The 12626-nt window shown below is 39.0% G+C and overlaps 1 protein-coding gene across 7 annotated transcripts in view; it reads right to left on the reverse strand.

The window, feature by feature from the left end:
* Nucleotides 1-6330: 6330 nt before the first annotated feature.
* TRDMT1 (tRNA aspartic acid methyltransferase 1) overlaps nt 6331-12626 on the reverse strand; it is a 39264-nt gene continuing 32968 nt past the window's right edge. For all 7 annotated transcript variants that reach the window (XM_082046887.1, XM_082046883.1, XM_082046885.1 and 4 more), the window contains 3 exons: nt 12541-12598; nt 11435-11564; nt 6331-7076 (listed from right to left, as the gene is read on the reverse strand). In XM_082046887.1, the coding sequence (XP_081903013.1) occupies nt 6976-7076; nt 11435-11564; nt 12541-12598 (289 nt within the window). In that variant the 3' untranslated portion in view covers nt 6331-6975. The remainder of the gene's footprint in view (nt 7077-11434; nt 11565-12540; nt 12599-12626) is intronic.

The following is a 12626-nucleotide window of genomic DNA, read 5'->3' on the forward strand; positions in this document are numbered from 1 at the left end:
GCTGACAGTTTTCAGCCTGGACTTCAGCTGTGACCAACAAAATCCTTCCTTTTCTCTATTCATTCCTTTTGCATACTGAATATGCATTGCCCCTCTCTGCTGCCTGTCAATAATCGATTCAAGCTGCCCTTTCCAACTAATTAACTCCAATATACCAAATGACCAATGAGTAATAAACCATAGAGGATGTAGAGAAAGCTACTAATGCAAGGAAGAAGAAGAAATAACTCTTTTCACCTTCTCTTCATGAAGGCTTTATAGCTTAGAAAATGGCTGACCTGAAAACCAGATGACTTTGACTATGCACCAATTATAGGATGGAAGGAGAGTTCTGGACATCTATCTAAACCGTGCATGACACACTATTTTCCATTTCATTAGACCTTCCAGATTTTAGTTAATTTACCCTGTATTCCTAATGAATGCACCTTAGGCTAGCCAAGTTGGGAAATCTACAAACCATTTATGGAGAAAAATAGGTCCACACCTTTTAATTTTACTGAAATACATTGGATTGAGACATCATTTTTGGAGGAACATAATGGAAACCCTGCAAATATATGGCATAAGAATAGGGGTGGTTCTTCCTAACAAGGAGAACTGGCACAAACCCCTTCTCCTGGGACAGATCGTTCATTACCTCACTGACATTATGGCTGAGGAAACACCTCTGAAGAGTAGTGGTTGTGCATGTATTTGGCAGGAATTAATTCAGTATTTGTCTCTAATTCTGGAATACAATTTATGACCATCTTGTTTAGCTGTGTGAAATGAAATGGTGGTATCCCTCTACTTCTCCAGGAGCATGTGCCTGCAACGCAAAGACACTGCTGTAGAAGCCAAGAGTTGACTCAGGTTGTGGACAAAAATTTAATATGCTTCTAATTGCACCTATGAAGTCAACTCAGATGCAGAGACATGACATGAGTCTGTGACAATGCTCCTTTTTGAATGGGGGAAACACAACTACTGGTATGAATCTCAACCTGGCTAATTTTTTAGTGGAAGACTAACAAATAATGCTTTATTACTTTGTTACTTCAAGGGTGCCAGAGCACTGGAACAGGCTGCCCAGAGAGGTTGTGCAGTCTCCTTCACTACAGACATTCGAAATCCGCCTGGACACATTCCTGTGCGATCTGCTCTGGTGAACCTGCTTTAGCAGATGGGTTGGACTAGATGATCTCGAGAGGTCCCTTCCAACCCCAACCATTCTGTGATTCTGTGATCTTGTTCTATAGATGCAAAAAATATCTGTTATTCAGTGTTAGGATTCCAATATTTGCAAATAATTATAAATCCAGCTGCATTGCTGTCTTAATCTCAGGTATTGAACACTTACCTGAGTTTCTCCTCAACTGTGGTCATGTCTCCCAGCACTTCCATCTTCACTTCCCTGGATTCTCTTTCACCTTTCTAATAATATTCCAGTGTTCAAACGTGACATACAACACATGAAGCCACACAGTTGCCTACCTGGTACAAACATGCAAAGTGCTGGTGTAAACAGTGCATCATATGGAACTCAGCACTTTTGAGGTGAGTCCCTACCTATGTGGAGAGTCAACAATCATAGGTTTACTCCAAACTCGGGTGACTGTGAAAAACAACATTCCCCTTTCCGTCCCACACCTAAAACCACCCGTCACTGCTTCCTTCCTTCTCTTTACGTGTGTCTGCAGAGTTTCACGGCCGCAGCACCACCCCGGGGGCTGCAGCAGCTGCAAAGCTCCATTTGCCACGCCACTCCTCATGGAATTCCTTTACTTCTCAGCATATTGCCCTCTGACACCTGCTCAAGATTTTGCTCCCCAACACAGCAGATGAAGTTAATAAGTTACCTGCTGATGAAGTTTAACTGGCCAGGAAACCTAGGTTTTCAGTTTTTAATAGCAGGTAACAAAGAGATGAAATTTGCTTTAGTATAGTGATATCAGCTGGATCTGATCTACTTTCCTTTTTCTCTCTGGGTTCCTTTATCACAACAAAGGCAGTTATAAAAAGTCAGGGTTTTTTTTTTCATTAAAAGATTCATATTTTGGTTCCTCTGTCTTTCTGATTTTTCTTCCTACACGTTGTTTCTACAAACCACCAACCACTTTGATGCTTCCTATTTTGTTTCATTCTTTTTAAACTGGGTTCATGAAAAGTTTCCAGCCAGTTACATTGGCTTTGTTCTTTTCTATTGATTATTCCAGCCCTTTTAGCACATTCCAATTGCTTTAACGTACACTGGAGTTATTTTTAGGGACTTCCATTTGCATAGTCACCCTTCTCCACTAATAACCCTAAAGCCATGAATGGATCTGGCTGCACAACCTCCCTCAGACTCATCCTATTCTGTACTGTTGGCTTTATAAGAGGCTTAGATCTGAGCTAAATCCATCAATCATTTGCTGTGTATTGATGCTGTGATCACAAATATTGGCAGTCTGTCACCCTACAAACATAAGGAAGCGAGAATGGTCATATTGGGTTAGAAACAGATCCATCTAGGTGAGCACCCTGTCTCCAACAGTGGGGAAGAGCAGACACGTAGAAAATGAAGGGTACGCAAAAGGGCGAGCACATACATCTCTGCTAGGTACTCCTTGGCCTCCATCTGTTTGCAGCTTGGGAACTTCCTCAGCCAGAAGTCCACCTACTCAGTACTCTCAAAGGATTTTTCGTCCATGAACTTGTCTAGCCTTCTCCTGAACTCTTCCCCATGCTTCACCTTACAACACATGTACAATGAATGAGTAATGCCACATGGTAAGCAACATCAATATCGAGTCAAAATACCATTCAGAAATATAAATTCTGAGTAGAATCCCATTTTTAAGTGTAATATTTACGAACAGAATGGTATTCATTTCTTTTTTAAAATACATACAGGGCAAACATTTGAACTAATCAAAACTATTGCTGTCTAGGTATGAGAAAATATATTAGCATCATCAATGTGCTTTCCTTCCACATGCAAGGTTGTAATTTTAACATGTTCGAGTTACAACAGCCCAGTACATACACAAAAGCACAAGACAAACACATTTTCAACAAAGCTGGGATTTCAGAATGTATTCCTGTGTTCAAAATCAGACAGGCTCCCCACTGGAGGAGATTTTAGGGACTTCTTGGTGGCATTCTATGTGAAACTCTCTCCAACAATCCACTTACACTACAAGTGGCATACCCCACTCAATTTTAGCCCCTCCAACTCTGCTTCTTGCTTCATCAGAGATCTTACCAAAACATCCCCTGTTCATGCTTCCACTCCCAAAAGGACCAGATGGAGTAAAGTCAAAGAGAACAACGCAGTTGTCTTGACTTCACAGATGGCTGCCGGGTCACCTAAGCCCACATATTTCTTCCCTTCAACAGCTATAAAAATTCCCCAAACCTTTGTAATCAACTAAAGATTAAAAGAACACAAATCTCTACATGCTCTTCACAATAACATTTAAATTGACATACTGTCACTATTCAATACTTCATTTTCCCTGGTGTCTTGGGTATCAGTTATCTGCTAAAACAAGTTGTTACTAAACAAGCATAAACTTCCCCTAATGAGGTTATAACACTAGAATACTCATGTTTGCACAGGCAAAAGGAAAATGGTTACTGGAATTCATATTGGACTCTACGCCTAGTTTCTTACACTTTCACATTATTTTTCCACAGATATTTCTTCAAACTTTTCTACTTTACACACTATTTATGTAAGAATACCAAGAATTGCCTAGTGTTCTTAGCCAATTATTTGTCTCCTCCAAATCCTTACTAATATACCATATTCTTTAAATACCATGCCGGAAAAAAATACACAGAACAGGTAAGTGGTTTGAAATATCTAAGAGGCAAAACATATTAAACTGCTAAGGAAAATAAATATAATGTAGTATTTATGAAATAAGCCAGAGTGTTAAACTGCAATATGAATACCAAGCAAATATAACCAAGAAATCAAAGGGTGAGCTGAGAATGAATAGTTCATCCTTGAGATACAACAAATATTTGCTAAATTTTCTGTTTATTTTAGAAAGGTGTGACAACTGCTAAAACAGATTTGTACAGTCATCAAAGCATTGGAGCTGCTCAGATTTCTATGAGATGTCTCTTTAGAAAACAAAATGGGCTTACCCATGACTAAGTTTGAGACATACAATAGTGTTATCACAGATCAGTGTTTTTCCAGCCTGTAATACACAGATTCCTGATGATCCTTACAGGCCTGGTAAGACGGTCAGCAAAAGGTGAGACTAAAAAGCCTGTGGGCAGGAGCCTCCCATTCACTGCATGAAAGGATGCGCCTCCACTGGAAAATGTTGAGTTCATGTATCAAAAAATATCCAAACCCACTGTGTTAAACAAATGGTATTCCCAGATTGCCTCAGATAAAAACAGACTTAGGTAGGTAAGACATTCTGTAAGGCAACCAGCAGACCTCAAAAATGACTGCATAAACATGACACTACCAAATATGACATTCTTTTCCTCAGTGGAGCTTCTCAAGTTTGAGAGAATGCAACCACATCATCTTGCACAGATAATTAAACGTATTTCAGATGTGCAGAGAACGTGAGCTACAAAACCAAAAATCAGATTCTGGGAATCTCTGTTTCCAGAGCGGTCTTCCAGGTTCCACTTATTTACCTTTCATCTGCTTTTGTAATCACATTTCGTTGCTGTGAAAATGCTTAGGCTGCAGTTGCACAGCGCTGATGTAGGCTGCAAGGCACTTGTGACGAGGAGGCTGCCCAGAAAAGGAAGCCACGTCATCATCAAGTGAGGTCCAGCAGGTGCAACCCAGCAGAGCTCAGTAAAAGAGTCTATTAATGATGAACAGATGGGATAAGAAGCAGCCACTCAATTTAGTTGCCCTGGTATTACAGAGTGAGCAGGGGTAAAATATATAAATATATACTTACAAGTCTGAAGTCTGTCTTTTAAAATATCTCCTTCAGAAACAGCTGAGTAGCAAACAGATTTCAGTCTTCACAATCACACAATTAAAATTCACTGTCAACATATAACAGGCTGTATTGCTATATCAGTTTTAGATGCAGATAGATAACTTTAAACTTACACTTAAATATTGCTTGCTTATGCGTGGCATACAAATCAAACATATTTTGCAGATTAAGAAATCAAATATTAATTGTTAATAGTAGTATTTTGCCAAATACTATTATAGTGAAGCAAAATGAACAACTATTTACATGATTTAGGAAAAAGAAATCCCAATCTGTACACAGAATTGATGTCCTCTGTTTTCATGTCAATGGTTGGACCATGTTAGATAGCAACAGATCTTCATATTACCACTTTTCTCCCAAGAACAAGATCATGTAGCTACTAGTTATTGATCTGACTGATAATTCTATATAATAACCACCATATAAACAGATAATTACAGTTCATAACACTGTCAAAAACACACTTGCTCTTTGCAGTTTGGTAGCAGGCACAGCCTAACATTAGTCTAGTACACTTTTGCCATTACAGTACTACAAGGGACCAAGACAAGACAGAGGCCAACTGTATCCTTCTCCACAGCCCAGTCCAGAGCTCTTTTAGGAGAATCCATTTCCATTTCTCTTTTATAGCTGGAACTGCCCAAGGGGTCCAAATGCTCTCAGGGAATAAGACAGGCTAAAGTAGATCAACCCAAGCTTTTCCTGGTTTAACAGTCCAGAAGCAGCATGCAAATCCAGACTGAAGAAGAAATGCACAAGGAGTCACCATAAGACAAAGTCTGGCACAAAATAACAATACCAAGTTCGTTTTCTTTTTCAGGAGGACTACAGCAGATGAGAACAGCTGCAGTATCTCTTCATCAGTTCTGTTCACTACAGTCTTTAGCTTCTCCTGCATTACCAAGGCTAAAAGCAATACAACATGACTGTTCTTATGTCCCTCAAGCTGTTTTTTCTCCAAATATAATACTAACATACTATTACCTGTAAGAAAAAATAACAAGCAGAACACGTGTTTCTTTAGGCAGCTTTCAGATTACCCATAATTTTCTCTGTTGTTTCAGAGAGATTAAACTCACATGACTTGAGGATTAAAAAAATGCTTCAGCCCAGCTCTATGAGACGATGTACACCTATGGCACTCTGGATGGCCACATTCAGCGGTTTCATCCCAACATACACTCCTAACCCTAGCACTACTATCAAGTTTTGTGAATAAATCTTCCTGAGAAGCCCATATAGCTTTTCTCTAGTTCCTATGCCATAAGAACCTAGACATGGAGCTTTTACATTTTATATCTTATGTGTAGGTCTTTGGTAAAGAGCAATGATCTTATCCTAAATAATACAAGTGAGAACAGGAACAGGCAAGTTATTATCCAGGTTGTGACAATCTTGAAATATTTTTATTTAGCTGCACTTAAAACAAATCATACCAGACAGACAGAGTTGGGTTCCAGAAACCTGCAAGTGTTTAGAGAAGATGAGACAACCATAAACTACAGATGACACTGTGTCTTCTTAAAAATTGTACACAAAATACTGAATTTAACAGTTTTACCAGCTACAGAAAAACACATCAAAATTTCAGATCATATATACAATAAATCTTTTAAGAATAATCACTGATATTTACAGATGAAGACATTTTACATGCAGAACTTGGTCTCTGCACTTAATTAAAAGAGCTTTGACATTTACAGCCTTCTTATACTGTACTGAGAAGACGGTTTGAAGATAAAGTAGCCTTATCCATTTCCATTGATGTATATGTAAATGCTGCTCTTTTTCATTTTTCAAACTAAAAAGGACATTTACATACAGACATTAAGTCCTGGAAACTTCCATTTAAACAAAACACCTCTAAAGTGCAAATCCATCATAACAGCAAGGTATTAAAAATATATCAGAATTGTTCAGCGAAGTGTCTGGACAGATATTTTGGTAAGCTGACTTTTGTTCAGCTGCCATCAGCTTTCTCTTCTCCAGTCCGTACTCATGAGGTTCAGGTTCTACATTATCCAAGTAGAATGGGGATCAGTTTTGCCACCACATGTACATTGAGGCTGTTTCCCAGAAGACGGTAGCATTGCTTTATTGTTACTTTGTCAGGAAAACCTAAAACAGAAACATACAGTACAACATCATTAGTCTGGGTTTGTTTCTAGCTTTTAGACTACTCCTTTTTTTCAGGAAGTAGTTCATGCAGTTATCATAGACTGCAGCACGGCTCACCTCACCCCCCCTAAAATTCACAAAATTACAAAATTAATTCCTAACCAGTTCACTGGATTTGGATCAGCTCTTCAATCAGCAGTACTGCCATCCTCAAGGTTTAACGAGAAGCCTCAAAACATTGCTCTATTGTGTAACTAATGCCCACCCACCTTCTCTTCACACAGCATCCAGCACCCTCAGGGAGCGGAAGCAGCACCTAAATCACTGCACAACCACTACTCTAGAGAACATCCAGAGAGGAACATGGACACAGCAGAAAGAAAAGGCAGTAATTCTGCAAATGGACTAAACTGCATTTCTCAATAAGCTTTATATTGTGCTTCCAATCTGAGCCCCTCTAACCAGTTGAGGAGAATCAAATGAGTTTGCGGCGCAATATAGCAGCAGTACAGACTAAGCTATCAGCAGGGCTTATGCAGTGAGTGATCAAGCAGCTAAACAATTCCCCATGTAACTCAATGCTGTAAAATGCACTCAGAAACATAGACGGCGTCTGAAATGTCCTTCACATGGTAAGTGCGTGGACTGGCAGAAAGAAGGGAGGCCCAGAAAAAACTGAACTGGTCCAGGTATTGTGAAAGGGCTGTGCTGTGTATTGAGCACACAAAGGTGACCAAGCTTCTGAGAATGAAGAAGTCACCAACAGCCAGCTGATCTGCTCTACCTACCTTGCTTGCACCCTTAGCTCACTCCGGCTCCGAGCTAAAGCGCATTAGCTTCAACCTGAGTGAACAGCAGTGGTAATTCAGCTGTGAGGGTCATTTGCTAAGCTGCCAATATTTGGTCACATTCAATTATTTGATCATTCCCTAAGAAAAAACCCTAACTTTGAGCACAAGGTCATCGCCAGCCAGATTAGCTTTGATGTATAAAGACACTGTGTGTGCAAGTAGTGAGACATATATATACATATAATATATATGTTCTGAAGTTTTCATAGCACTTCAGAAAAATCCTGTTGCAGGGACTGTTCAGGAGAGAACATGGCTGGACAGTTGCTGAGCCAAGGGTAGAAAGCTGAGGAGTAGGTGTCTGGGAGGAGTTGTTCCATCCCCCTCTGCCAGTTATTAATGCCTTGAACATGCACTGCTTTGGTAAACACTTCTTCTGCCAGCTTCATCCACTCTGCCCAGCTTCTGGCACTCACATTTGGGCAACCGTTTTCTGTCTTTGGAACAACCACTTGCACTCCCACACACACTTCCTTAGATGGAGTTTTCATATTAAATCACTGAATAAGGTACAGAATCTACACATTTTAGAAGAGTATATAAAAATAAATGTGTATTTATGCACACACACACAGAGGCACGTGCACTTATAGCCTCAGAAGCTTATCTGAACCCTGAAAATTGCAGAGTTTCTCCTTCCACCTCTTGGCAACTAAAAGCCTGAATTAATTTTCAGGGCTCAGTGTTTCCTTTATCCCAAGCCTCCTCCATCTGCCTGTTGGCATTATCTTGCACCTTCTATCTTCTTGGCTCAAGAGTGGGCTACATCAGAAGGGCAGATTCAAGAACTCACAGTACACTGGCACTTGCTGCACAGCTCTCACTGTATCACTTGGGTCATGCACGCCACTTGCAGATGTTGCAGTCTTGGCAACAGGCGCTACCACACTGTGCTGGCTTTCCACTGGGCTGCCATTTATTTCCTAACAGCTTACATATATCACTAGCAGGAAAATGGAAAAGGCATCCTGACATCACCCTCATGAAAGCAGGTCGCAGGTGCAAGAATGCTCTGATCACTTTTAATGATATTCCTGTGGGACCCACAGTAGCAGCTAAGACAAATGACTGCAGTATTTCATTATACTTTTAGATGTTAAAAGCACAAATAAATCTGTTACATTAAGAATGAACAATTATTTTAACTCTGGACATCACCTATTGAAAAAGGCCGTCCATCTGTTAAAATACAGAACCATTTCGACACACTCATGTTTCTTCTGATAATACTGTAGCTGCAGCCAGTAACAGCATCTGTTACAAAGCTTCCTAACATTCTCTTCATTTTTAGCTTATAGTTTTCTCATTCTTTAGCTTCTTGGACCAACAACATCTTCACAGTGGGTACACTCCCAAGCTTTCTGTTGTTGAAAATGTTGCTGTCACTACAGAACACAGGAGCAGAGAAATTATAGCACATTTCTCTCTGAAAACCCCACACTTCACAATAATTACTTGAAACTTAACATGGGAGAAATGCTGTCAGGGAAACACCTTTGCTGTAGCCATAAATATAACAACTTTCAAAAGAAACACAGCTTGCAAATCTTCAAGAGAAACTTAGATTATAGTACCTAAATTCATCAAAAATTTCAATCAGCCTAGAGTTGAGTAACACTCTTGTTTTAAGTACAAAGTGGGGAATGCCTTAGATGACACACAAAGGAAAGAAATGTCAGGCTTGTGACTCAGCACACTGGGAAAAGGTTGTTCTGCCTCTGAATCAGGAGTATATGTGAGAGGAAACCACTGGATGAGAGGCTTGTTTTATGCGCTGTGGAAATCAGAAAAGTAGTATAGCGAGGCAGAGAACTGCAAGAACTGTGAAGAAGGTCCCATGACGAAGGCAGAAGGGTACAGCCCTCTGAGAAGTAGAATCTGTCCCTCTCTCTGCAGTTCCCAGATGACAAAAGGCAAGTTTGCTAAATGAGCACTTCTTAGATGGTGGTGATCTGGATGTTCATCTAATTTAGAAGCCTGACTTGTCTTGACAGTTCAGTTCTGGTTTGCAAAAATATTGAAGGTCACAGCTGTCCCTGAAGACGAGCTCTGACCAGAGAAGCATGGTATCATTCCAGCATTCTGAAACAGTAAATGTCAGGTTTTGTGAACAGTTCACCCCACATTAATGGAGTCTTCCAAACATAAGTTTCTCCATTGTCACGGTTCTCCCTCTGTCAAATACAAGCAGTATTAACCCTACTACACTTCTCAGTCATGTTGCAAAGATTGATTCAGCTCTTGGAAAACACAAGCTGTATTTAAAAACAAACAAAGAGAAAGTGGGCAATTCTGTGCTCCAAAGAGATACTCAACAGCATGATAAACCTATATAAGCCAAATCCAGCTGTGTTTAGCTCAAGTTTCTTTACAACAGCCAATATCAATATGGAACAGAGCTATGTAAGAAAAATGCTGCCTGCAAAAAGAACAAATCTGTTCAAGAAGAGAGGCTATGAAAAAATCCTGCATGTTGGCACATAACACAGCACGCTCCTGCAAATATTCTTAAACAAGTAAGCTTAGTGCTGGCAACTCTAATGTTTAACTTGCAAATCCTGATTTTTTTTTTGTTTGAATGCAGTAATTTTGAATATAACTGTAAGTAATAAATGAGAAAACAAACTAAAACTAAAAAAGAAATAAATATGTAAAAAGTATTAGCACTCCTCGAAACTCTTAGTCACTGAGGAAGTCTAAATAAAATATAAAAAATTACTCAAGGTCAGTGGTGTCTTATTCTATGGATGCTTATGTTGCTGAGAGACAATGAATTGATCTGATGTGACAGCAGGCCAAGCTCCTTCGCCAGTAGTAACTTTCTTGTTTGCCTTTCTTTACAAGGGGAATTCTGGTGAGTTTATTTCAGGCTTAATTCTGGTTGACCTGTGTCCAACATACTGGTATTGCTGAGTCTTGTTCCTTGACTCCCACTTCTCCACAAAAACATTTAGAAAATACCAAGGGCTAGGACTGCCTCTTCTAGAAAATAGAGATGACTTAAAAGATCATTAGCTGAAGAGTTTGGTTACTCGTGAAGAAAGAAGTATTTGTATCTTCTGAAATTCCCTTTCTGTCAGCAGCTGTAAATGCGTGCAAGGGAAAAAGCAAGCGCCTCAAACACAGAGAACCACTAACAGTCCTCTAAACTGGCAGCATATGTTGACTTACCACAGTTTTGAGTAATGTTGGCTGCTGAGTAAATAGTTTCAACTTTAAACAAAGGTATTCCTTCATTGCCATTCAGTAATAGAGCGTTTCTCGTGCCAAAACTTTTTTTTTAGTTTACGAAGACAAACCTAATCACAGAGGCTGGCTCTTATAACATATAAAAAACTAGTGGAAATTCAGAGAAACACAGAGTTAGCCAAATAACAAGAATCAATCATAAGAATTGAGCGGTCAAAAAAAAAATGCAAAATAAAAAGCCTAGATTAGTCCCCAGTAAAAGAACTACATTGGTATTTCTGAAGAATTATGTAAAAATGGGTACTTTGCAGCACATACCAAATTCCAGAGGGAATCCATGAAGATTTGCTATTTCTCTTGGGGTAAAGTACCTCAGTTTTAGTGTTGACAATTTCATAAGCTTCTCTTCTTCTGGTAACTCCTCAATGCATTTAAATACTGATTCAAGCTATGAAGAATATCCAAAACAACCAACATCACCAATGCAGGCCAAATATGTAAAATTAAACACTCGTATCTTAAAAGAATATTTCTTTATCACAGCGTCAAAGACAATAGCATGTTTTGCTTGGAAATATGATTGGTGGTGTATTTTTGCAGCCAGTATCTCAACACATGGACTTGCAAGAAAGAAATCGATGTTGCCACAAGGACATTCATTGTGTCTTCCTTCAGTTACAAGCTATTCCAATACTGAGCAACATAATCCAAGGACTATAACTATTTGCTAATGACAGGACAGTGACTCAGTATAACACAAGAGCAGACCATCCACACAAATTAAGCTGTATGGATGCAGCTGTTTTAATACATTCGCTTTGAGATGATCCTGAGTTCCAAAGCTGCATTTTTCTTATGCTTAGAAATGCCATATAATATTAGTGAACAGCACAGAAGTGCAGGAGGATGTGCTTGGGTACAAAACAGGCTTTGTGAAAAGTATCTTTGAATGATGATTCACCAATACATTTATTTTTACCTTCCCCAATGCCAAAATACCACTTTGTGGTGAACTTAGTATCAACAGTAGTACTTTTCAAAATACTATGTCTTCCCAGATAAATAATACTTTTGAAATTCAAACATGTGAAACATTAGACAATATTTACTGGATCATCTGTGTACAGAAAATGGCCTTAGATTCACAACATTGTACTGTAGTTTACCCATATAATTAGTAATTTAATTTAACATTTTCACATACCCCTGTGAAACCTCTGTATGATACTACAGATAATAAAATAATAGCTACTCATATTCTCCACAGGGAGAGGCACACATATAATCTTGATCAATTGGAAATTCTGTTGCCATAAAATGTAGTTTTAAAAGCTTTTTTGTTATAATATTCAGAATTATAAAGCAGAAGACAGAAAAAAAAGTTTTGAAACAAGTCATCTTCACATTAGTCTACACATTCTTACCTGAACATCTACTGCTGTCTGCAGAACTGAGCCTGTTCCTTCTATATAGTGTCCATACCTTAACAACAACAACAACAATCTTAAAT

The sequence above is a fragment of the Streptopelia decaocto genome (genome assembly GCF_964273445.1).
Source record: "Streptopelia decaocto genome assembly, chromosome: 2".
NCBI lineage: Eukaryota > Metazoa > Chordata > Aves > Columbiformes > Columbidae > Streptopelia > Streptopelia decaocto.